Here is a 26776-nt window from a genome sequence, read left to right as displayed (position 1 = left end):
TGAAATTATACAGTTCCATGTTTTCTTTTTTATCACTTGAAATGTATCTTAGAAGTTGTTCATATAAGTTAAATTTGTTTTTTAACAGTTGTGGCTAAATTAATTTAACCATAGCTGTGTATTTGTGTGTGTCTCTCTTACACGCACTACTCAGCCATCTATTATAGAGACATGTTCCAATTTAATTACCAATTGTAACCCTAACTACTGGATATTCGTTCATTCATTCAACAAATATTTATTGAAGGCTTACCATGAGTCAGGCTGGGCCCTGGCAATATATCAAAGAACAAAACAGACACAGTCACTTCTTTCACATTCTAGTGAAATGTGAGGCTGGACATTCCATTTTGCCCCATCCTTTGCTGCGTGGTGTTTCTGAGCCCCACGGGCGCTCATTGGGTGTCAGACTAACCCAGTCTTCCAGCATCCCTCTGGTGCGGGGCGGGATCCCTGAGCGGGGGTCCTCGGGGTGTCGGTCCCGGGTGTGAGAGCAAACACATGTCTGTGTTCATGTCCCCTCCGCACTGTGAGCAGCACATGGGGAGTTCGGAGACCACTTCTTTAATTACGCCATTTATAGAGGGGACACCGAGGCCCGGGAGGGTGAAGGCCAGGGCTGATGCCCACCTCAACCTGGGGTAGGGGGGGGGACGTTGGGGGACGTCAGCAAAGTCAACGTCTGGGCAGACGGAGCCGGCTAGGAAACTAGGCACCTTTGGGCGTCTACTAGAGACGAGCAGTAGGAAGGCCTGGGTCCCGCATAACGGGTGGGGGGAACAGGGGGCGGGGCGGGCGGCGGGGGCCCAAGCCCTTTAAACTCCCGGCGCGCGGGAACCGCGGCCCAACAGCCACAGGCAGGCGGGGCTGACGGGCGGCGCTGGCAGGCGCGCGCCCCCGCCGGCCAACGACAGCCCCCGGCCTCGCCCCCTCGCCGACGCCCCTCCAATCAGTAACTCTCTCGCCTCCCGCCCCTGCCCGCGCCCCGACACTGACAACCCGCGCAGAAGGACGGCGGGGGCGGGGCTCCTGGCGGGTGTGTCTGGGCGAGTGCCGTTGTCGCGCGCTCCCCCGGAGTTTCGAACGCAGTTGGCCCTCGAGGCAGAAAAAAAAAAAAAATAAGAACGGCGACCAATGGCGTGGCAGAAAGGACCCGCGCGCAGGCTCGGCTCCGCCTCACTCGGCTAGAAAGAAGTCCAGGCCCGACCATTGGCTCGCGCGACCTGTCACTCGCCGCTGCGGCCAGCGGGCAGGGGCCTCGCGGTGATTGGTTCCGCCCAGGCGCGAAATGTAACGCGGGAAAAGCTGGAGCAGTGACCCAGGCGGCAGGTTGTTATTTTCGGGGGGCTCGGCGCAGCACGTCCTGCTTTCCTGTCACCGAAAGGCAGGCCGGCCGCAGCTTCCCGCCGCTGCAGCCTGCGTTGGGGAATACAAAGAGGGGAGGGCGGGCCTGACCCAGGGCTGGGGGTCTGGCGCTGGCCGCGGAGTGCCGGCCGAGCCGCTCCATTCCTTCGCTGGCCGCCGCGCAAGAAGATTCCGGGAAACGTCCGCCAGCCATGAGCCGGCGGGACTGAGCGCCGGCGACTCGGGAGCAGCGCGGGCGAGCGGAGCGAAGGGCCAAACCGGGGCTCAGGGAGTGCGGCTGCTGGAGCTGCGGATCGGGGCCGGGCGATGATCCGGGGCATGGAGGCGCCGATGGCGGACAACCCGCCGCAGCCGCCGCCCGTCATCTTCTGCCACGACTCCCCAAAGCGGGTGCTGGTGTCGGTCATCAGGACGACCCCGATCAAGCCCACGTGCGGCGGCGGTGGGGAGCCGGAGCCGCCGCCGCCGCTCATCCCCACCAGCCCCGGCTTCAGCGACTTCATGGTGTATCCGTGGCGCTGGGGCGAGAACGCGCACAACGTGACGCTCAGCCCCGGGGCCGCGGGGGGCGCCGCCTCGGCAGCCTTGCCCGCCGCCGCCGCCGAGCACCCGGGGTTGCGAGGCCGGGGCGCGCCCCCGCCCGCCGCCTCCGCCGCCGCCTCGGGAGGTGAGGACGAGGAGGAAGCGAGCAGCCCGGACAGCGGCCACCTCAAGGTGAGCGGCGCGGGCGGGCCGGAGAGGCGCGGGGCAGCCAGGGCCCGTTAACGGCGCTGCCTGGGAGCCGGCAGCGCCCGCGGACGCGGCGGGTGGGGCGGGGCCGAGTTTAAAACGTGAGGTCGCTCCGGCCGCGGCGGGGGCGGGGGCGGGTGACAGGACGCTGACGTCACTGCCGCGCGCCAAAATCGGGTCCCCGCGGGGGGGGGGTGGAGGCGGGGCGGCGGTCACGTGACACTAGCGGAGGGGAGGCGGCTGGCCGCAGGCGACTCCGCAGCAGGTGCAGTGAGCGGCCGCTCAGTCTGGGGTCGCGGAGGAGGCAGGTCAGCCGCGTACGGACACTGCTGACCTCTGAGTCCTATCTGGCCGGAGAGGGATTGGAGGAGCTGCGGGCCTTCAGCTGTGTCTGGGTGCAGGAAGGGAGGGGTTTGCGTAGATTCTGCTCCATCAGTGCAGATACCCCGGCCCTACTAAAGGTGCCCTGCAGAGATGGCCGAAGAGCGAGAAGAGACTTAGGGGAATCTTAGAAGTTGGGCTTTCTCTGCCTCTCATTCATCCAGCGTACTACTTTGCTAGTTGCTGAGAGCACACAGTGGACTGGGACGCTGTTGTCGTTAACCTCGAATTGCTCTCACTCTCAGACTGTTTAGAGCTGGGCAAGATGTGACTGTTAGGTTCTGGTTCAAGTTTACACTTTACGGATCAGGCGACTAAGCCTTAGAGGGGTTGGTGAAGGGACCTCCCCAAGGTCACCCAGCTAGGTAGTGGGAGAGCTGGGACTATGGTCGAGTTTTTGTAACTCCTGATCCTGAAGCATGTATTCAGAGTGCCTCTCTGCTGACATACAGTTTTCTCTATAGACTGTAAGCTCCTAGAGGGCAGGCATCATTTTTCTCTGGAAGACTGTTCAACTTTAATACCGCACATTCTAAATGCTGAATAAAAGTGCTTGGTAAATATTTGTGTAATGAATGAATTGTGCTAATATGAGATTAATATTCAGGTTCTCTTTGTTAAATGGTTATGTCAGATAAGCAGTTGACTAAAGATAAAACAAGTAAATCAGTGGATAAGTGCCTATATTGGTAATACTGTATCTATAAATTGAAACACGTTTACATGCAGTAGCAAAGATGTTGAAACTCCATGTGTTTTGAGCCCTGAGGAAATTGATATACACTTTGTTACTAGTGGCATTATTATTAACTACTGTATGTATATTATAACTACAAAGTTATAAAACTGCTTTGACACCCTTTCAACTCTTGAAGGGGCACTTCAGTAAAAATTTGAAACAGTAGAAATTTGAAAAGACAAGCAGTGGAAATATAACAGTACGGAGTGAGTTTGTGAAGGAAACAATCACTGTTGCTGTCACTAGGTAGCAAGATGGTTTAGTAGTCTAGATATTTTCCTGTGTTAACATCTTTAGCCTTTAAAAAAATTAGGTTTTATAGTTAAGAACCATAAAGGCATACATGCACAAGTAATTGTGGAAGATTTTACATTTACTATTTTGTTAATAATAATTTAACCTAATTTTGGGTTATCCAAGAAGATTAATATAATAGATAAATGAAATTTATAGGTATGTTCTTTTTGGTCTAAAAGAGACTTATCTTCACAAACCTTGCATAAAAGTTACTCACACACTGCATGGGTTTGAATTTTAATTCTTCTGTTGTCTACCTCTTTTCAGAGGTAAAATATACTGGAAATTATGAAGAACATAAGCGAAAAGGCTGTTTTATATTTCATTTTTTTCTCCTCACAGTCATATTTCAAAATTACTAGATGAATTGATTTTAACTTGTCTTTTAGTTAATGAAGAAATCCAACTACAGCTCCAAAAATTCATTCATTTAGCTTTGCCATCTTAAGGGGAAAGGTCTGGAATATACTTTTATTTAAGGATGTTAACTAGTTTCATTTGTGATCAGTACACTCTAGACTAAAGATAGAGGGTTCCATCCCCCTTTACTTTGTTTTATTTCTCTAAAATACTTGTAGTTCTTTATCTCTACATGCATCGTGGGTGAATTGTGCTGACTGAATCTGTTTACTTTATGGAAAGATGGGAGACCAGTAACATGTTTCCCCCTAGCCCTTTCTCTCAGTATACAGGTTAGAGGCAATAACAGCTGTGAGTTTAAGGACAACATTTGTGTTTGTTTATTGTCTATTTGTCGCCACTGCTCCCAGGGGAGATGTTTACATCTGAGACCCTCACATCAAGTGTCAGCTCTTACTTGCTCCCTTGTTTGTTCCTATCCTATGCTGCCTCCCCTGCCTGTGGGGAGAACAGGCGTTATCTACCAATTTATTTTGGCCCCTCATCACAAGATTGCTTAGCACTGTTGGGGTATAATTATATATTAGCACTATCTTCTCTTCGATTGTAGAATTCCAGGAGGGGACGTAAGGGAACAAGACTAATTTCTCTCTGCTATAGGTTATTTCCAAGCCTCTGCACCTTGTACCCTCTACTCAGACTATGTTCGTGAGGTTACTTCTTCACTGTGGGACCTGTGTGGTTCGGCTTCTCTGTGCATAGCCTTAAATACCATTCACTTTTCAGGACTTGCCAGCTGCCTATCCCACCCACCCTGTCACCTGAACACTGCACATAGTCTTACAAATAGCAGATTAGTACATATAATTTTGATCAGCACCATGTTAAACATGTTAATATAGTAGCCACCATTAATTGCCTGGCATAGCAAACTACTGGGCTCTGTGTTGAGTGTTTTGAATTCTTTAATTAATTTATCTTGTTTACCTGATGAACAAGGAGGAATTAGAGAAAAGAGTCCCCAAGATTAAGTTTAGTTAACATCATATGGTAAATGGCAGAACTGATTGGAATCTTCCAGAGCCCTTGTTCTTAATCCCTACATGATATTGCTCCTCTATATATCATGTGTGAATTGACTTTAGGGGTTTATTATTTTTATAGTACCAAGCTGATGAAAGCAGATTTATGAAATACACACTATTTACACCTATATGTATCTCAACGGAAATGCTTTATGAGGATACACAAAATACAGCAGACAAATGCAAATTAAGACTCAGAAAGTTGTGCAGATAGGTCAAGGTGGGGGATAGAATGAGGAAGCAGATATGAAAGCCAAAAGATATTTGGATCTAAACCTGAATTTGAGGGGCGCCTGGGTGGCTCAGTCGTTAAGCGTCTGCCTTCGGCTCAGGTTATGATCCCAGAGTCCTGGGATCAAGCCCCGCATCGGGCTTCCTGCTCTGGGGGAAGACTGCTTCTCCCTCTCCCACTCCCCCTGCTTGTGTTCCCTCTCTTGCTGTGTCTCTCTCTGTCAAAAAATAAATAAAATCTTAAAAAAAAAAAACACACCTGAATTTGAAAAGGGAAATAATGATCAATTACATTTTTTTTTCATTTTCTTGTCAAGGTACATATGCCTTCCTCTGAGACCTATTTTTCTTTTCCTTCTAGGTTGTGTTTAAGCACTTTATTTAAATTTTACTTTGTATAAAAATGTGTCAAGGACTTTTAGTTTTTTTGGTCATCACATGAATACCCAGTTTGAATATAACTTTTTCTAAAATCTTGGTAAATGTACATTATTCAAAGTGGCTTAAGAAATAACCCAAATTTTATTAAATAACTTTTTTTTTTTAAAGATTTTATTTATTTATTTTGAGAGACAGAATGAGATAGAGAGAGAGAGCATGAGAGGGGGGAGGGTCAGAGGGCGAAGCAGGCTCCCCGCTGAGCAGGGAGCCCGATGCGGGACTCGATCCCGGGACTCCAGGATCATGACCTGAGCCGAAGGCAGTGGCTTAACCAACTGAGCCACCCAGGCGCCCCTAAATAACTTTTTAAAGATAGTTATTGACGTTGAAAACGCAAAACGTTTATCATGTATGATTTCAGAAAACACTTTGCAAATCACTAATCTACCTTCCAGTGGTACTAAAATTCTGTCTGAAAAATTAAATTTACCAAAGTATGCAAATATTTTTGGCAGTTTAATCATTTTGCTTCTTTCTAGTAGCTTATTTCGCAGTAGTTGCCACATAATAAATAGAATGTGTTGCATTTTTTTTTTAAGATTTTATTTATTTGTCAGAGAGAGAGAGCACAAGCAGGGGGAGCGGCAGGCAGAGGGAGAAGCAGGCTCCCTGCTGAGCAAGAAGTCCATGTGGGACTCGATCCCAGGACCCTGGGACCTGAGCCGAAGGCAGATGCTTAACTAACTGAGCCACCCAGGCATCCCTGTGTTGCATTTCTTGTTCGCTTTACTTTCTCTTGTGAACCATCAAGCAGTCCTGACAAGATTAGTCTGTCAGACTACAGGTATACTTGATTGCTGATGAGTTAGTTAACACTCTGTTATCGTCAAATTTACCTAGAAACATGGCTTTATTGCTAAGGCCAAAATGAAAAGAATCTTCTTTAAGTAACACAGCTTATTGTTGTATGTATGGTTAAAAGATGCTCTTTATTCACTTGTTTAGGACATCAGTTGATTACCTGCCTTACTTAATTTTCTCAGTTGAAATGATACACTCAGTGAAGCCTTACCTGTATATGGCTAGGCTGTTGTATTATATTGTATTTTTTTAGCTATTTCTCATTTGGAAAATGCACTGGGAAGCAGTCAAATTGTTAACTTTTAAAATACTCAACCCCCCATTAAACATGCTTGAAAATAGTTTTGTTTTTTTTTACTAGAAACACAAAATAGTAATGGATAACCTAAAAATTTTGATACTAACTAATCAGTTATTTCAAAGTATAATAGAAGCAACAGTATGTTTTTATGTATTTAAAAATACTGGGAGGGGCGCCTGGGTGGCTTATTTGGTTAAGACTCTGGGTTTCAGCTCAGGTCATGATCTCAGGGTCATGAGATCGAGCCCCAAGTTGGCTCCACGCTCAGCGAGGAGTCTGCTTAGGAGTCTTTCCCTCTTCCTCTCCTGGCTCTCTCTTTTAAAAAATACTGGGAAAAGATTCTTTCATGGCACAGGAGTTGTACCATTAAGGTTTTTTTTTTAAATTAAAGTATAATTAACAGTGTTATTAGTTTCAGGTGTACACTATAATGATTCAACAACTGTATACATTCCTCAGTGCTCATCAAGATAAGTGTAATCTTAATCCCTTTTATCTAGTTCACCCATCCTACCTACCTCCCCTCTGGCAACGACCAGTTCATTCTCTGTATTTAAGAATCTGTTTTTTTGTTTCTTTTTTTTTCTTTGTTATGTTTCATAAATTTCACATATGAGTGAAATCATATGGTATTCGTCTTTCTCTGATTTACTTAATTTAACGTTATGCCCTCTGGGTCCATCCATGTTGTTGCAGATGGCAAGATTTCATTCTTTTTAATGGCTGAGTAATGTTCCGTGTGTGTGTGTATGTGTGTGTCTGTGTGTGTGTGTGTGTGTAAGACATCTTTATCCATTCATCTCGACAGACACTTGATTTGCTTCCGTATCTTGGCTATTGTAAATAATTCTGCAATATACATAGGTGCATATATCTTTTTGAATTAGTGTTTTTGTTTTCTTTGGTTAAATATCTAGTAGTGGAATTCTTGGATCAGATGGTAATTCTATTTTTATTTTTTTGAGGAGCTTCTGTACTATTTTCCACAGTAGCTGCACCAATTTGCATTCCCACTAATAGTGTTCCTTTTTTTCTTCATCCGTGCCAACACTTGGTATTTCTTGTCTGTTTTGATTTTAGCCATTCTGACAAGGGTAAAATGATATCTCACTGTGTTTTTAATTTGTATTTTCCTGATGAATAGTGATGTTGAGCATCTTTTCATTTGTCTGTTGGCCATTTGTATGTCTTTGGAAAAATGTCTAAACAGGTCCTCTGCCCATTTCTAAACAGATTGTTTTTTTTGGGTATTGAGCTGTATTAAGTTCCTTATATATTTTGGATAGTAACCCCTTATTTAGATATATCATATGCAGATATCTTTTCCCATTCAGTAGGGTACCTTTTGGTTTTATTGATGGTTTCCTTCATTGTGCAAAAGCTTTTTATTTTGGTGTAGTCCCAATAGTTTAATTTTTCTTTTGCTTCCCTTGCCTTAGGAGACATATCTAGAAAAATGTTTCTATAACCACTGTCAAAGAAATTACTGCCTATGTTTTCTTCTAAGAATTTTATAGTGTCATGTCTCACATATAGGTCATTAATACATTTTGAGTTTATTTTTGTGTATGCTGTAAGGAAGTGGTCCAGTTTCATTTTTCTTTTGCATTTGCATTTTTATGTATTTAAAAAATATTAGGAAAAGATCCTTTCATGGCAGAGGAGTTATATCACTAAGGTTTTTAATTAACCTGATTTCATGTTTCATTTCTTAACAGGATCACCTACTATTTTTATGAATCTTAGATGATTTATTTATTTATTTTGCATTTTACATTTTTAAAACAAGATTTAAAAGAATTATCATATAAACATAACCAGCAACAATCCAATTATTGTGGCTCAATAAATGATGGAAATGAATTCTCGAATTTTACTCCTGCTTAGATCTTTCTTTGCTGACTCTGGGTTAACAGTTTTAGCAAGCAAGACTAGAGCTAAATGTAACTAGTGAGAATCAAAGCCAAGAAGTAAAGATGAAGGTGAAAGTATTTGAAAACAGCCAATAATTGCTACAAGTAGATTTGCAAATTTGGACTTAAATAAATAAGTCAAGGTCCAGGGCCTTGCCAATTCCTAGCCTAATTATAAATGGAAACTCCTTTTTTTTTTTTTTTTTACGATTTTATTTATTTGAGAGAGAGTGAGAGAGAGAGCATGAGTGGGGTGAAGGGCAGAGGGAGAAGCAGACTCCTTGCTTGGTGGGGAGCCTGCTTCTCCCTCTCCCTTTGCCCCTCCCCCTGCTTGTGCTCTCTCTCTCTCTCTTTCTCTGTGTCAAATAAATAAATAAAATCTTTAAAAACAACAACAAAAAACCCCAAAAAGACAAAGTGCCTTAGTCAGTTAGTTTAAACTAAAGCATGCTGTAGAATACAAACTTAAAAATCCCAATCTCAGCCTAATCATGGCTCATGTTATATGTCTTGGGTGGGTTGACTGCAGGTATGTGCCTTGTCCTATTTATTCGGGGACCCAGAAGGAACATCCCCTACCTGGGACATTTGGGTCTCAAGGCAGAGAGAAAAGAGAGATGAAAAGGAACCATGTGATGGCTTTTAAGGCTTTTGCTTATATACATATAATTTCCACTCACATTTTATTGGCCAAAGGAAGTCATGTGGTCAAGCTCACCTCATTGGTACCCACATAGAGTGAGACGGGCAGTAATATTTTTACAGTGTTATTATGTGCTGTAGTGCCTTTCCACGTTGCTTTTTTTTTTTTCTTTTGGTGGCAAAAAATGTAACAGAATTTACCATCTTAATCATTTTTTGGTGTTAACTATATGCACATTGTTGTGTAACAGATCTCAGGATCTTAATCTTGCAAAATTGAAACTCTATACCCATTGAACTCCCCTTTCCTCTCTCCCTACAGTCCCTAGCAACTACCATTCTATTTTCTGTTTCTAAGAGTTTGATTAATTTAGATACCTTATATAAGTGGAATCATATGGAATTTGTTTGTGGTGTGTGTGTGTATGTATTTTTTTGTAATGGCTTATTTCACTTAGCAGGGTGTTTTTAAGGTTCATCATGTTATAGCACCTGGCAGGATTCTTTTTTTAAGGCTGAATAATTTTCCATTGTATTGTATATGCTACCTTTTCTTCATCCATCTGCCAATGTACATTTAGATTGCTTCCATCTGTTGACTGTTATGGAAATAGATTTTAATATCTAAGAATTTTTTAAACATGACTTATCCTATTAGATAACTCATCCATGTTGGGATTGGGCTTTTCTTTCAAAGTGAAAATTGACTGAATGGATTTTTTCCTGGAGCTTATTGTTATCCATCAAGGTTTTGGCCTGATGTGTGTAAGCATTTGGAAGACTTTAGGTTTTTTATATTGCAGGCAGTAAAAGCATCTTCATTTTGGATGTAGTTGTACATAATCCTTTTATCATTTTTCATGTAACTTGTATGTGTACAATTTAACCTAACCTGGAAAATGAGAAAGACTTTTTCAAGTGAATGTTTATTTTAGATTAGTTCTAGATGTATGGAAAAGTTAAGATCGTACAGGGTGTTCCCATAAATCACATATCCAGTTTTCACATTGCTAACATGTTATATTAGCATGGAATATGTGTTACAATTAATGAACCAAATTGATACATTGCTTATTGACTAACATCCATAGTATATTCAGATTCCTTAGTTTTTAAGCAAAATTGAGGTGAAATTCACATAACATAAAATTAACCATTTTAAGGTGTAATTAAGTGACATTTAGTAATTTACAATGTTGTGCAACTCCCACCTACATATCAGGTTTCAAAACATTTTCATTACCTCCAAAGAAAGCCCTGTACTCATTAAGTAGTTACTCCCTATTCCCCACCACATGCAGTCTCTGGAAACCAGTCTGTTTTCTGTCTCTATGCACTTAACTATCCTGGATATTTCATTACATGGAATCATACAATATGTGGTCTTTGTGTCTGGCTTCTTTCACTTAGCATACTGTTTTTGAGGTTCATCTACCCTGCAGCATGTATCATTTCTATTGCTGATTAACATCCATTGGCTACGTATATATATATATATATATATATATATATATATATATATATATGACATTATACCACACTTCAAATTATTTTTTCCATAGTGGCTGAACCAATTTACATTCTCATTAGCAATTTTTGAGGGCTCCAATTTCTCTACTTTTTTGCCAAGAACTACTTTTATTTCCTATTTCTTTGTTTGAGTATAATCTAGTTGGTGTGAAGTAGTATCTTATTGTCCTTCTTTTAAAAATTAAATTTTTTTGTCAAGCTTTATTGAGATATAATTGACCTCATTGATTTTGATTTGCATTTCTCTAATGATTTTGGGCATCCTTTCATGAGCTTGCTGCCCATTTGCCTAACACTGTTGGAGAAATTCCTATTTAAGATCTTTACCCATTTTTTTAAAAAAGATTTATTTATTTATTTTAGGGGAGGGCAGAGGAAGAAAATCTCAAGCAGCTCCCCGCTGAGCACGGAGCCCGACATGGGGCTTACTCCCACCACCCTGAGATCAAGAGTCCAGTGCTTAATTGACTGAGCCACCCAGGCACCCTGGTTTTTACCCATTTTTAAGTTGGGCTTTTTGTCTTTTTGTTGTTGAATTTTAAGAGTTCTTAAAATATCCTTTTTAAGGGATACTAGACCCTTATCAGATATATAATTTGCAAAGATTAATTTCCTGTTTTTGTAAGGTTGTCTTTCACTTTCTGGAGAATGTCCTTTGACATGCAAGTATTTTGTAACTTTAAGGCCAGCTTATTTATTCTTTTGATGCTTATGTTTTGTTTTTTTAAAGATTTTATTTATTTATTTGACAGAGAGAGACACAGCAGGAGAGGGAACACAAGCAGGGGGAGTGGGAGAGGGAAAAGCAGGCTTCCCGTGGAGCAAGGAGCCCGATGTGGGGCTCGATCCCAGGACCCTGGGATCATGACCTGAGCCGAAGGTCGGAAGGTAGACGCTTAACCAACTGAGCCACCCAGGCACCCCAATGCTTATTATTTTTTTTTTTTTGATGCTTATGTTTTTGATGTCGTATTTAAGAATCCATTGCCACATCCAAGCTCATGAACATTTATCCTTGTTTTCTTTGAAGAGTTTTAGAGTTTTAGCTCTTACATTTTGGTTCATGATGCACTTTGAGTTAATTTTTTTTTAAAGATTTATTTATTTTAGAGAGTACGCATGAGTGGGGAGAGGGGCAAAAGGAGAGACTCCTCAAGCAGGAGATCATGACCTGGCTGAAACCAAGAGTTGAATGCTCAACTGACCGAGCCATCCAGGTGCCCCGGTAAATTTTTTTTTGTTTATCTATTCATTTAATTAATCTCTGTATCCAGTGTGGGGCTCAAACTCACTATCCTGAGATCAAGAGTTGCATGCTCTTCTGGTTGAGCCAGCCAGGCACCCCTTGGTTATTTTTTTAATATCATGTGAGGTAGGGATCCAACTTCATTCTTTTGTATGTAGAAATGCAGTTATCTCAGAACCATTTGTTGAAGAGACAATTCTTTACCCATTGAATGTTCTTGGCACCCTTGTTGAAAATAAGTTTGCCGTAGATAAGGATTTATTTCTTGCCTCTCAATTCTGTTTCACTGGTCTGTGTGTCTTTCTTTATGCCAGAACCACACTGTCTTGATTGTTGCTGCTTTGTAGTAAGTTTTGAAATAGGAACATGTGTGTCCTTCTGCTTTGCTCTTTTTAAATATTGTTTGGTTATTTGGAGTCTCTTGTAATTTTATATGAGTTGGAGGATCACTTTTTCCATTTCTGAAAAAAAAAAGCCTTTGGAATTTTAATAGGGATTGCACTAAATCTGTACATCACTTTGGGTAGCATTGTTATCATCTATTAAGCCCTCCGATCCAAGAACTGTATCCCCTAAGTTTTGATAATAATTGTGTTTTTGTTTTCATTTGTGTCAGGGTATTTTTGAATTTCCCTTGTGATTTCTTCTTTGACCCACTGGCTGTTCAAGACTGTGTTTAATTTTCACCTACTTGTGAATTTTCCATTTTTCTTTTGGTTTTTGATTTATAGTTTCATTCCATGTTTGTCACAGAAGATATTTTGGATGATTTCAGTCTTGTAAAATTTATCAGTACTTGCTTTTGGCCTAACGTACGGTATTTCCTTGGGATTTTCCGTGTGCACTTGAGAAAAATGCATATTTTGCTGTGGAGTGTTCTGTGTGTTAGGTCTAGTTGGCTTGGGGTGTTGTTCAAGTCTTCTATATCTTTGTTGACCTGTCTAGTTGTCCTATCTATTATTAAAAGTGAAAGTCTCCAGCTATTTTGAACTCCTCCTTTCGATTCTGTCAATTTTTGCTTCATACATTTTGGGGGCTCTGTTGTTAGGTGAGTGAATGTTTATAATTGTTATCCCTTTTTTCATCCTTTCTCTCTCTCTCTCTCTCTCTTAAAGTAAGCTCTAAGCCCAAGGTGGGGCTTGAACTTACCACCCTGAGATCACGAGTTCCATGCTCTACTGACTGAGCCATCCAAGAGCCCCTCCATCCTTTCTCTTTTAACCTATTTGTGTTTTTGTATTTAAAGAAGTCTGTTGTAGGCAGCATATAGTTGGATCATTTTTTAAAAATCAATTTTGCTAATTTCTACCTTTTAATAGGCAAATTTAATCTATTTACATTTAAAGTGACTACTGTTGGGGTGCCTGGGTGGCTCAGTCTTTAAGTGTCTGCCTTCAGCTCAGGTCATGATCCCAGAGTCCTGGGAACGAGCCCTGCATCAGGCTCCCTGTTCTGTGGGAAGCCTGCTTTTCCCTCTCCCACTCCCCCTGCTTGAGTTCCCTCTCTCACTGTGTCTCTCTCTGTCAAATAAATAAATAAAATCTTTAAAAAAATAAATAAAGTGACTACTGTTAAGGAAGAACTTACTTTTGGTATTTTGTTATTTGTTTTCTATATGTTTTATACCTGTTTGGTTTCTCAATTCCTCTCTTACTGCCTTCTTTGTGTTTATTTTGTTTTATTTTTTGTAGTATACTATTTTCATTCTTGTTTCCTTTTTTGATTTTTAGGTTTTTTTTTTTTTTAAGTGATCACCCTGGGAATTTCAATTAATCTCTTAGACTTAAAACAATCTATTTTTAATTAGGACAACCTTAGCTACAATAGTGTACAAAAACTCTGCTCTTATGCAGCTCTATCTGTCCCTCTTTGTTATAGTCACAAATTACATCTTCTTAATATTATGTTCCCATTAACATGGATTTGTAATTTTTTAAATACATGTGACATTTGTCTTTTCTTAAAAAGTTTGTTTGTTTGTTTATTTATGTAATCTCTACCCCCAACATGGAGCTTGAACTCACGACCCTGAGATCATGAGTTGCATGCTCCTCTGATTGAGCCAGCCAGGTGCACCTGGCATTTATTTGTCTTTTAAATTATATAGGAGAAAAAGAGGAGTTATGAGCCAAAAATAAGACTTTTGGCATTTGTATTTACTTATGTAATTACCTTTATCAGTGTTCTTTATTTCTTTTTATGGCATTTCTGTCTAGTGCCCTTTCATTTCTGCCTGAAGAACTCCCTTTCCATTTATTGTATGGCAAGTCTACTAGCCATGAACTCTCTCAGCTTATGTTTATCTGAGAATGTCTTAATTTATTCTTCATTTTTGAAGGATAATTTTGTTGGATGTAAGATTACTGGTTGACTTTTTTTTTCGTTTCAGCACTTTAATCATGTCATCCTACTACTTTCTATAGTTTCTCCTGAGAAATCAGCTGTTAATCTTATTGAGGACTCCTTGTGCCTGATGAATTGCTTCTCCTGTTTTCAAGATTCTCTGCCTTTTGTCTTTTGACATGTTGACCTAATGTGTCTCAGTGGGTATCTTTCTTTGTGCTTATTCTTCTTGAAGTTCATTGAGCTTCTTGGATGTTTAGACTTACATCTTACCAAATTTGGGAAGTTTTCATCCATTATTTCTTCAAATATTCTTTCGCCCATTTTTCTTTTGCCTTCTGGGTTTCCAATTATGTGTATTTTGGTATGCTTGATGCTGTGGTCTGAGTGTATACCCCAAAATTTGTGTGATAAAATCCTGACCCTCAAAGATGATGGTGTTAGGAGTTAGAGCCTTTGGGAGGTGCTTATGTCATGAGGGTGGAGTCCTCTTGAAGGGGATTAGAGCCTTTATGAAAAAGGTTCCAGAGAGCTCCAAAGTGAACACACAGCTAGAGGGTGCCAGCCAGGGCCCTCACCTAACCACACTGGTGCCTTGATCTTGGGCTTCCTAGCCTCCAGAACTGTGAGAAATACATTTCTGTTGCTTCTAGGTTACCCAGTCTGTGGTATTTTGTTATAGTAGCCCAAATGGACTAAGATACTTGATGTCCTACAGGTGTCTTAGGCTCTGTCCATTCTTTTCTCTTTTGGTTCCTCAGACTGGATATTTTCAATTGACCTGTCTTCAAATTTGTTGATTCTTCCTGACAGTCAAATCTGCCATTCAAATTCTCTAGTGAATTTTTTCATTTCGTTTATTGTAATTTTTAACTCCAGAATCTCTATTTGGTTTCTTTTTATAATTTTTTTAAAGATTTATTTATTTATTTTAGAGAGCGAGGGAGCGAGCAGGGGAAGGGGCAGAGGGAAAGAATCTCAAGCAGACTCCCTGCTGAGTGCAGAGCCTGATGTGGGGCTTGATCTCAAGACCAAGGAGATCATGACCTGAGGCAAAATCAAGAGTTGGATGCTCAACCGAGTCACCCAAGCGCCCCTTTTAATTTGTTTCTTTATTGTTATTTTCTGTTTATTGAAAGTGTTCTCCTATTTTTCCTTTTGTCCTTTGTCCATGGTTTCCATTACCTCTCTCAGCATACTTGAGACTGTTTATTTAAAGTCTTTGTCTAGTAAGACCAGTGTCTACTTCCTCATGGTCTGTTTCTATTAATTTCTCCTGTGTATGGACCATACTTTTGTTTCTTTACATATTTAGTAACATTTTGTTGAAAATGGGATGTTTTGAATATTGTAATGTTGTGACTCTGGAAATCAGAGTCTTCTCCTTCCTCAGAGTTTTTGTTGTGTGCTGCAGGTTGTAGTTATTTGTTTTGTGAATTTTCTAAACTATTTTTGTAAACTCTATTCTTTGTTTTATTTGTTCTCTAAATTTCTGTTTCATTAGCTTGTAGTCAGCTTAACATTGCTAGAGATTTTCTTGAATGCCTGGAGCCAAAAATTGAAAGGGAAGAAACTCCTGACTGCTGAAATGGCTCTGTGTTGTATCTCTCCTTTAATCCTTAGACTCATTACAACTCTGCCCTAGCCTTCATTTCCTGCTTGTGCCTAGCAGAGGATCAGTCAGAGGTGAAAGCTTAGGGTCTTATCGGGTCTGTTCTGAGCATGCTTCCTGCCCTGGCTAAGTGTGTGGCTTTCTAAATTTTTATCTTTAGGATATCAGGGCACTTTTCAATGCACTAATTTCCCAAAGAAACTCTCTCTACAGCTTTTCCTCCCAGGCTTTTGATGTGTTCTTTTGTCTCAATTGAAATCTTTTGCCCCAGGGAACAGTAACTTACTCTTGGCCTTACAGAGTTTTTGAGTAATGCCCTCTGTTTAACTGCTTTTTGGCCTAAGAGAGTTCTAAGTTAGGTAAAACAAAGACAAACACTTTGTGTCAGTTCTTCAAGTAGCCCTCAGACAGGTCAAGACAGACAAACACAAGTCTTTTAGAATCAGGTCTGCTTTGCTGTCTCTGTAGCCAGGGACTAAGTTCCCATATTGAGAATGAAGGCTCTTTAAGACTACTGCGGGCCACAGGGAGAGGCAAGGGCAAGCCGTAAAAATGCTGAAAAGCTTTCCTACTGTTTCAAGTTGCCTGTTTCTTGGTTCAGTGTTGACTGAGTTGCTGTAAATCTCTAACTATTTTCTGGAGTTGTAATAAAGGTGATTTAGACAGTTGGCTCAATTTTTCAGTGATCTGTGGTGGGATGGGCCTTTGGAACTACCTACTCTACCATGTTCACTGATGTCACTCAAGAATTTAAAAAATGGTTTATTATGATATTTTACTTTAATGAGTGGGTCCAAGAAATTACATTAATGTTTATACAAATTGTTAATAGGATGGAATCCGACGTGGTAGACCCAGAGCAGATACTGTCCGGGATCTAATAAACGAAGGAGAGCATTCATCCAGCAGAATCCGTTGTAACATCTGTAATAGGGTGTTTCCACGGGAGAAATCGCTCCAGGCTCACAAAAGGACTCATACAGGTAAGTTGAGTAGAAGTAATATTTAAAGCTGATTTGATGTTTGGGCCCATAAATTAATATTTTAGTTGGTTTATATTTCCTTATTGTGAAGTTTTTTCAAACAGGCATTGTATAGTCCATTTCTTTTTTGTAGAAGGAATGGTTTTCTCAACATTCGTACCATGTGACTTCTAAAGGTATCATGGTAATTAATCTAGTTGTCATAGGAATGTTATTGCTAAATTTAGTTCTATCATTCTACCTACCTGAATTTTACTTGATATGCCCTTCAGTTGTCTGTATAATTGTTAAAACTGATTTGTAGGCCAAATACTAACACACTATGTGTCAAGTGTTTTAGCAGAATTTCTAGAATCCTTAGTGTGCCATCCGAATGTTTGACCTAGCTGTCTAATCTGAGGTGAAGTATAATTTTTCAGAATTAAATGTACTGTAGGTAGCTATCCCAGGACTATCATATCTCTCTTTGTGTGGAGAAACTATACTTATATTTTAAATACCATAGAGAAAGCAAAGAAATAACAGAGGGGCCCTTGTTCTTTCCATAGAGAAAGTTGGCCCCAGAAGAAGGAGCCTTTTGGTTCTAATAATGGTATTTAATAATTTACAGGTGAGGAAACTGAGGCACCAAAAAAGCAATGACCACTGCCTTACAACCTCCCACACCCTTGAGTCTAGGGTGATGCCGGCCAATACAGTAGCACATGTGGCTCTTGAGCAGTTGAAATTTGGCTAGTCTAATTGAGATGGGCAACATGTGTAAAACATGCTTAGTATGAAAAAGAGTAAACAATGTCCTTAATGACTTTGATATTGATTACATATTGAAATTATATTTTAGATATATTGGGGTAAATAAAATATATTATCAAAATTAATTTCACCTGTTTCTTTTTGCTTTTGTAATGTGGTTACTAGAAGTGGTTCACATTATATTTCCATTGGGCAGTACTGGTCTAGAGTTTGGGCTTTTAAGCCTTAGTTGCCTATTGTTTTTCACTGTGTTTATGGTCACCACCCAGTTTTTGTTTTTGTTTTTGAAAAGATACATTTTAGTAATATGCTAGAATATAGTTTTCTTAGCTAAATCCCTGAAAAAAGGAAAAGTTTTAATTTTGAATCATTATAAACTAAGGTGGCCCACAGGTTTTGACTTTAGGTACCATTCAGTAAAACCATTACTAAATGAAATATCTGGTTTTGGGAATTTTCAGATTTTTTTTGATCTAATTAGTCTGAAATACCCCCAAATAACTGGTTCACAGGCCATAAAGTATGTGTTGCCACTGTAGATAAGGTTCAGGACTCTTTGGCATAATGAGAAGATTCCCGAGTCTCAGGCCTGATCTATCACCAGTCTACCATGTGTCACCCCAATACTTTCAGGCCTTGGCCTGCTATGCGGTATGCCAGAGAACTGAGCCCAGGATCTGCATGGTATGGCTGAGCCCCAGTATGTAAATGCTTTGTCAGAAACTTTTCTCTTACTATTTTAAATACCCCCCCCATATCCTGTGTTTTATTAATTTGTGTTTAACTATCACAATCATTTACTACATTTCTAAATAATGAGAAACTAGGGAGGATTTGTTATTGTCCTTTGAGTCATATAGGAAGGATCTGTGCATAGTTGTTGATCAAAGAATGATTTTTCAAAAAATAGTAAGTTTAATTATAGTTGAACAATATTTTCAAGCACTTTCTCAAGCCTAGCACTGTGTTGTATGTATGAATTGCAATGGAGTACAAAGTATTACACATCTTTGTATCAGGAGAGTACCAGGATACATAAATAACAGTGGCTACTGAGTTCGTGAAGGGATACATAGTTCAATTACTTGGAGGTAGCAGGGAGGTGGGAGGAATTTCACTGAGAACCTACAGCACTGGGAAGATCTGAATGGGCAGAGAAGATTGGATTTCCAAGTAGAATGAGATGAGGACCAGCCTTATGGAATGCATCTCAGGAGTGAAGTAAAGATAAAGCCTGCCCTCTAACCCAGTAGCTACAGTGCAGATACTGGGGGACCAATGAAAGCAGATCATTTTCACTTGTTCAAGGGGTGTGTAGGGTTTGAAGTGATTTAGGGGGTAGTTCATATGACAAAAGCAAGTGTTCCATGTCATTCACTCCAGAAGTGCTGTGCAGGGAATAGAGAGGGCAGCGAGGGTTCCTTCTGGGTGGGAGGGTCTGCCAGTCTAACCGGGCAAAGTACAGTGGGAAAGCAGGAGTGGGAGAGCTAGTGCTTTGGATAATGGGGAGAAAAATGACCGGATAAGCCGAAGATAACTTTAAGGCTTTCAAGCCGGGAACCTAAAAGCTCAAGGCCCAAGGACATTATTCCGGTGCCTCCCAGTGGAGAGCTGCTCAGGAGCATAGAAGTGATTCTGTTAGCACCAGCACTTCAGGTTTGAGAGGCCGTGACATGTTTGATTGTTCGGAGTCACAACTTATATAGAGGTTGATTCTCTCTGTCCCTTCTTCTTCTCACCTTATGTCTCAGAAATAATACATAATATTTGTCTACTTAGGCGAGAGACCCTATCTGTGTGACTATCCAGACTGTGGAAAAGCCTTTGTTCAAAGTGGACAGCTCAAAACACATCAGCGCCTTCACACCGGAGAGAAACCTTTTGTTTGTTCAGAAAATGGTATGGTGTTAGGACTTAAGTTTATGTAAGAACTGGCTGTGAGTTAAAAGTTAAAATATCTTTTACTTGAGGTTTTTTAGGAGGAGAGCTTTTGATGTAAATTCTGTAAAACATCCTAAGCTCTCTAAATTGTGATCCATGCTCATTTTCTGGGAAATGATTGATTTTTAAATAAAATATTCTTTTTAGATGAAAATCTTCAGGGGCAGTTAAAAACAGTATATTCAGGGGGCACCTGGCTGGCTCAGTTGGCAGAGCATGTGACTCTTGATCTTGGGGTTGGGAGTTTGAGCCCCATGATGGGCAGAGAGATTACTTAGAAAAATAATAATATATTCAGTTAGAGGTGGTAGAAAGATTTATAAAAGTAAATACAGCCTTTATGGTAGGCTTTTAGTTTGGTTTTAAACTTTTTAACTATTAAATTGAAAGAAACACTTGATTTCTAAATTTTCAATAAAGGGGGAGATTTTCCATTTTACTGCCACTGTTAGTAATTTCTTATCACTTTTCTTAAGTGATTTTCTAAATCTCCTATCAGAATTTCTTGAGATGTATTCCTTATGCACATTTTTACATAGTTATAGCTGAAATTCAATATAGGTTTGTGCTGTTGCTCTGTGGTTCTCTTGATTGTTGTCAGTTGTTACAAATGTCTACGCTCTTTTCTCCAGAAACCAATATTACACTGTATGTTAACCAACTAAAATTGAAATTAAAAAAAAAAAACCAAAACAAATGTTTACACACCTTTTTTTTTTTTTAAGATTTTATTTATTTATTTGACAGAGAGAGACACAGCGAGAGAGGGAACACAAACAGGGGGAGTGGGAGAGGGAGAAGCAGGCTTCCTGCAGAGCAGAGAGGCTGATGCGGGGCTCAATCCCAGGACCCTGGGATCATGACCTGAGCTGAAGGCAGACGCTTAACAACTGAGCCACCCAGGCGCCCCTGTTTACACACTTTCATTTGCTTAAGCATATGTACAATGATTGCCTCAATGTTGGATATTGAATATTTGTTTTTAAAATTTGTTCGTTGCCAACAAAGCTGAAGGGCATGGCTTCCTCTCCTCTGTAAAGCTTTGTTCATCTTATGGGATGTTTCCTTACAATCGATTCCAAGAATGGAATTCTTAGGTCAGAGGTTTTGACCATTTTTGCTAATAAATCACTTTCTGGTGGGGTTGATGCCTTTATGTTGCCATGACTAAGAGGCGAAGGATCTGCTTCCCCTTGGGGTGGTTTTTTCCCTCCTCTAAGTTATAGAATGCTAAATCCCATGGTCTTAATTTGCTTTTCTTGGATACCAGGGAAACTGAACATTTTCCATGTTTGCTGGATGTCCAGATTCTGATAAGTGTTTCCCTCTATGTTTTGAAGGCTGCCTAAGCAGATTCACCCATGCAAACCGCCACTGTCCGAAGCACCCTTATGCCAGGCTGAAACGAGAGGAGCCCACAGACGCCCTCAGTAAGCACCAGGCTGTGGACAACCAGGCTGCCGCCGAGTGGTTGGCAAAGTAAGGTTCTCCCTGCACTCCACTGCAGAATTTCGCCCAGCACATGGGTTGATGTTGGGAGCTTCAACAGTTCTCTCATTTTAAATAAGTTGCTTTTTTTTTTTTTTTTAAAGATTTTATTTATTTATTTGAGACAGAGAGAATGAGAGACAGAGAGCATGAGAGGGAGGAGGGTCAGAGGGAGAAGCAGACTCCCTGCCGAGCAGGGAGCCCGATGCGGGACTCGATCCCGGGACTCCAGGATCATGACCTGAGCCGAAGGCAGTCGCTTAACGAACTGGGCCACCCAGGCGCCCTAAATAAGTTGCTTTTATACACATTTTATAAAATAACTTGAAATGGTGCTTTATTTCCTTAAGCCACAGAATTGTTAGGAGTGGCACGAGGATCTGGTGTGTGATAGAAAACAAATACATGATATTAATTAGTCTGAGTGCCCAGCCCACAATTTATTTTAAAAGCAAGAATTTTCCTCATTTTCTAAGAATGTTTTATATGTTTTTGTATTCCACAGTGCAGCCTCTCTTCATTTTCTTTGTATTAGATATGTGCTGATTATTACTGGGATACAGGCTAGAGGTTCTTCTAAAGTAAAGTTCTACAAAGCACCCAGTTTAATTTTTTTTTTTTAATGGCAACAAGGGGGCCAGTATAAAAAAATTTCTCTAAAGGTATCCTGATTTAAGGAGTCATTTGTTGTGTACAAACTAGCATCAGCTCTTCGGGACCCTCCCTACTTCTTCGGATTCCTCTGCACTTAGGATCAAGTCTGGAATCCAATCCCTCTGCCATAGCTCTGCCTCCTTCTGGCAACGCAGCTGTGTCCAGCTACCTGGGCCTCGTATTTGTCAGCACCACTCTCAGTGGGGCTCCCAGGTCTCTGCTCCCTGCTCCCTCTGCCCGGAATGCCGCTTTCCTGTTCATTTAGCCACTCTGCTCTTTCTTCATTTCTTACCGGGGTCGAACATCGCTTCAGCAAGTCCTTCCCTAACCTGCTCACTAACCCCTAGAACAAACAAGGTTAGACCGACTTAATAGATGCTTTTACAACACACTGTGTTTTCTCTTTCAAAACCTTCATCACACATTTATTTGTTCAGTGTCTATCCTCCCGGAAGCTCCACCTGAGGAAACATTATGTTTGTCTTGTTTACTGCATCACTTCCTCCCTCCTTCTTCCTCCTGCCTGGCCTCCACTACCCCATTAACTCTAATTTTGTCCAAGTCAGAAACATCTTGGTCATTTTGCCTTCATCCTCCCTTTCTCCCATCTGCTCAGGGACGGACTGGTGGATTCTACTCAGTGTAAAGTCTAAACCCTTTGTTATGGCATTCAAAGTCCTTGATTGCCTGGTCCCAGCTGACCTTGCTAAGCTTCTTTGCTGTTCTCTGTTCCTAGTTGTCCTTGAAGTCATACTGAACTATTTGCATGTCTTTTTTTATACCTTTGAGTATTGACCAAATTTTTCCAGTTTGAGATGTCTGGATTTCCTGAAATCTAGTAGTTGTATTATTTTTGTGTGTGTAATTTTAAAAACAGCTTTACTGAGGTACAATTGACACACGATAGATTCTATACATTTAAAGTGTACAATTTGATATATTTTGACATATGTGTACACCTGTGAAACCATCATCACAATCAAGATGGTAAACATATCCATCACTTCCAAAAGTTTCCCCATGCTTCTTTGTAATTCATCACTCCTGCCCTTCCCTGCTTTCTTGCTCCTCAGACAACAGTGATCTGCTTTCTGTTACTGTGAACTAGTTTGCATTTTCTAGATTTTTATACAAATGGAGTCATACAGTATGTACTTCTGTTGTCTGGCTTCTTTTACTCAGTGTAGTTATTTTGTAATTCAACCATGTTGTTGACTGTATCAATGGTTTATTCTTTTTTTTTTTCCAGTTTAGTTTTTTTTTTTTTTACTTGAAGTATAGTTGGCACACAATGTTACATTAGTTTCAGGTATACAGCATAGTGATTTACCAAGTCTGTACATTATGTTTGCTCACCTCAAGTGTAGCTACCATCTGTCACTTTACAACCCTAGATTCCTTCTTACAATGTAATCTGTTGTATGGATACACCTCAGCTTATTTATTCACTCACCTGTGGCTGGGCATTTGAGTTGTTTTTGCCTATTATAAATAAAGCTATGGTGTTAATATACAGCTTTGTATGGGACATTTTTGTATGGAGTGCTACTGTTCTTCAGATATGCCTTTCTTCAGTTACCTAAAGGTGGAACATTTTTTCTAGGGAATTATCAGTTGGCTATGTAATAGAATAATGGTGGTGCCTCTTAAATTTTTGAATAAGCTCTGTGTGTTACAGATACTACTCTGTCATATTTTGTGGGTTTCAAGTTTCTCATAGTTAGCTCTGTCAGAAGTCACCATCCCTCTGGGAATAGGATAAATAGGTTTCTAATGATTATTCTACTTTTTTAAAGTTTATTTCTTTATTGAGGTGTAATTGACATGTAACGTTTATTCTACTATTGTGTATTTTACTGTAGTCCACTTCACATATGATCTTAAAGGCAGCGGTCGTTTATTGGCGAAAACCCTAGACTAGAGAATGGAGTAGAAGACTCAGAACTGACAATTTTTGATTTTTGGAAATCTGAGCAAGTCCCTCAATTTCTTGACCTTGAACTTTGTCCTCTGTAATGGGAAATATATGTAATGTATGTGAAATTACTTTATAGCTTTATAAACTAAAACACAGAAAAAATAATACTGTGGTAAAGAACCTGTTCTCAAAAGGAAAATCAAACATTTGAAAAGGTCGTGTATACCTACAGCTAACGTGCATACGTTTCCTATAGGTATTGGGAAATGAGAGAGCAGCGTGCCCCCACCTTGAAAGGAAAGCACGTTCAGAAGGCCGATCAGGAGCAGCAGGACCCTCTGGAATACCCTCAGTCTGACGAGGAGGACGATGAGAAGCGTGGGGCCCAGCGCCGGCTGCAGGAGCAGCGGGAGCGCCTGCACGGAGCCCTTGCTCTCATAGAGCTCGCCAACCTGACCGGAGCGCCGCTCCGCCAGTAGCCTGGACACCGGCTCTTCCACTGTACAGAAGTACTGCCCAGCGTACTTAAAAAGTAGATCCGTGGGCATAAGCTAAGCACCTTATTTGCTTATCATAGGCTGCTATTCTGTAGAAATTTATGAAGAATGTCATTACCCCATAATATGGGGTGAGAGAGAATTGCACTTTTTTTATATGGTAATGGATTTGTTGTAAAGTTTAAAATATTTTGTAAATATGGGACTTCTAGTACAGGGTAGAAAAAGACATATTGTGGGAAGCTAGATTTTGCAAGTTTAATGCATTCATTGGAAGCAGTTCTCACAGGAAGCACTTTCTGAATAAGACACTTGTATGAAAAAACAGAATGGTACATGTAGCCAAAGAACGTTGAAATAGATTATTTATAAGATCATTTTTAACAATGTATATTAGTATGTTTAACAATGCTGTAAACACTGAAGCAAGCCAGAAAGTATAAGATATGTGTGTAAGATATGTATTTTTAAACTGCAAAATAGTGTGCCTATTGAGAAGTGGAAAACTGACCATTTTGGAAGATGTTCTAAGTTATGGACTTTGGAAGAGAAGAGATTTTTGAGGATCTTGGTAAGATGCACCGTAGTTGAGAATTTTCAGAATTGGAGTAATATCAGTCTTATTCTATCTTTCTGAGGCTTTACAACTCACTATGATATTTACGTTTGAAAAGCACTTGGCATCCCTATTATGTTAACTTGGGAACTTTTGCACATTGCATATTTCTCATTTGCTGAAATTGAGTGATTAATCTTGCAAAGTCTAGGTAACTTGGTAATTGGTTTTGTGTGTTGTTGTTTTTTTTTTTAATAGTATGGGCCCTGTAATGAGATTTGGCACTTGGATTTTTATTAATAAAAGGGACATCTACAAGGTGGTTTTGTAGTGAACTGTTTTAGATCTTTTGTTAGCAAACACTAAATTTTAATTGTACTGCTTGTTTAGAATTATTAGCAGATGGAAGCCTCATATTTATATTTTCAGTGCATAAAGCCACCTTCTTGCTTTACTTCAGAATAACATGCCAAGCTATTTTGTGTTCACTAAATTTAGTTATCAGTTAAACACTGCAGAAAATAATAGCTACTCAAATAAGTAGGTTTCTGGAATAGTTTCAACTGCAAGTGTGTTAACTTGTGTGGTGGTTTTAAGCCATTTTTCCAAATAGATGAAGTTTTTAAATACCACTTTATGTACTGAAGCATGAACAGAAAAATCAAGACCTGAGCAGTTCACCTCCTTTATGTGTAGGCATAAACCTCCATCATTTAAGCTTTTGTTTAAGCAGAAACTTAATTTGATAGATTGCTTAATTGGAGTAAACGTCAGAGTAATAGAGGGAAATAATGGGCTCTTCAGTGCCTTTTTTTTTTCTTTTTGAAGTAGTAGCCTATGGACATAGTTTAAACATTATCTAAAACGTAGGCTTCTTTATCCAAAAATTCCAGCGTGTTGCAGTTCACAGGTAGTTTAAAATGCGTAGCCATGGGGAAGGGGTGGTATGTAAATGTCTTGGAAAGAAGCAAAAGTGTGAAAGATGATAGTAACAAATAATGTGTATGAATGAGGACATACTTTAAAAATGTAATTCCTCTGTACAGTAAATTACAAATCTTGAGGGATTCTTTTTTGTAATAAGAGAATTTATATTTGTAATGGTCTAAGAATTTTGTTTGTAATCTGGTATATAGAATTTTAACTTGCAGCACTTATAAGCACAGTAAGAGAGACTGTAGCATCAGAATTTTCATGGTTTAGGTTTCAGCATTTTCTCTAGAATTTTTCCTCTCAAATATAACTTAAATGAACTATGAAAAGCAACACTCATCAGCCTTGGGAAATTTAAAATTTGATGAACTTACCTAAAGAAGGAAGGGCAGTAAATTGTATTAAAAAATACAAATACTTCCCAATTCGTGGATAATAAAATTTAAGGCCTTCAAAAGTAAGGGTTTTTGTTTCTTTTTCTGGTCAGCCTTTGTCAACTATAATAGTTATATTCACAAACATTTTTTATTTGTATAATTGGAAGTTTAAGAAATTATTACAATTACTATAGAAATATTTAAAATGTTCTTTTTTGATATAAGCTATATACTTGGACAAAATACATTGGCATCTAAAATTTGAGGTGTGTTAAGACTGCTTTTTGTTTTAAAAATGTGGTTTACATTCAAATTTTTGAAGTGTTTTATGCTTCATATGGCTCAGTTGTAGTTTGGCAGAGATAACAGCATAAGAATAAAGATGCTGTAATTTTAAAAGATGCTTTGAATAAAAATTTATTTTAATTTACAATTTAGAGTACATGTTCATTCTTTTTTTTTTTTTTTTAAGATTTTATTTGAGAGAGACCACGAGGACAAGCAGAGGGGGAGGGAGAAGCAGACTCCCCCCTGAGCAAGGAGTCCAACGTGGGGCTCGATCCCAGAACCCTGGGATCATGACCTGAGCTGAAGGCAGATGCTCAACCGACTGAGCCACCCAAGCGCCCTTACATGTTCATTCTTGAACCCTTTTATACT

At 39.9% G+C, this 26776-nt stretch overlaps 1 protein-coding gene across 1 annotated transcript; it reads left to right on the top strand.

The window, feature by feature from the left end:
• The first annotated feature begins 1671 nt into the window (after nt 1-1671).
• On the top strand, nt 1672-25032 carry ZNF367 (zinc finger protein 367). The gene is made up of 5 exons (XM_021677904.1): nt 1672-2079; nt 16849-16999; nt 19532-19651; nt 21034-21172; nt 24010-25032. The coding sequence occupies exons 1-5, from the start codon at nt 1672-1674 to the stop codon at nt 24230-24232; spliced, it is 1041 nt and encodes a 346-aa protein (XP_021533579.1). The 3' UTR covers nt 24233-25032.
• The last annotated feature ends 1744 nt before the right edge of the window (nt 25033-26776 follow it).

This window comes from Neomonachus schauinslandi, chromosome 13 (genome assembly GCF_002201575.2).
Source record: "Neomonachus schauinslandi chromosome 13, ASM220157v2, whole genome shotgun sequence".
In the NCBI taxonomy this organism is placed as follows: Eukaryota; Metazoa; Chordata; class Mammalia; order Carnivora; family Phocidae; genus Neomonachus; species Neomonachus schauinslandi.
The sequence above is the reverse complement of the archived record's forward strand: the minus strand, read 5'-3'. Positions and strand labels throughout refer to the sequence as shown.

Coding starts and splice junctions, on each gene's coding strand:
- ZNF367 (XM_021677904.1), top strand. CDS start 1,672: ATGATCCGGGGCATGGAGGCGCCGATGGCGGACAACCCGCCGCAGCCG. Junction 2,080..16,848: donor CGGACAGCGGCCACCTCAAG/GTGAGCGGCGCG, acceptor AATTGTTAATAG/GATGGAATCCGACGTGGTAG. Junction 19,652..21,033: donor TTTTGTTTGTTCAGAAAATG/GTATGGTGTTAG, acceptor TATGTTTTGAAG/GCTGCCTAAGCAGATTCACC.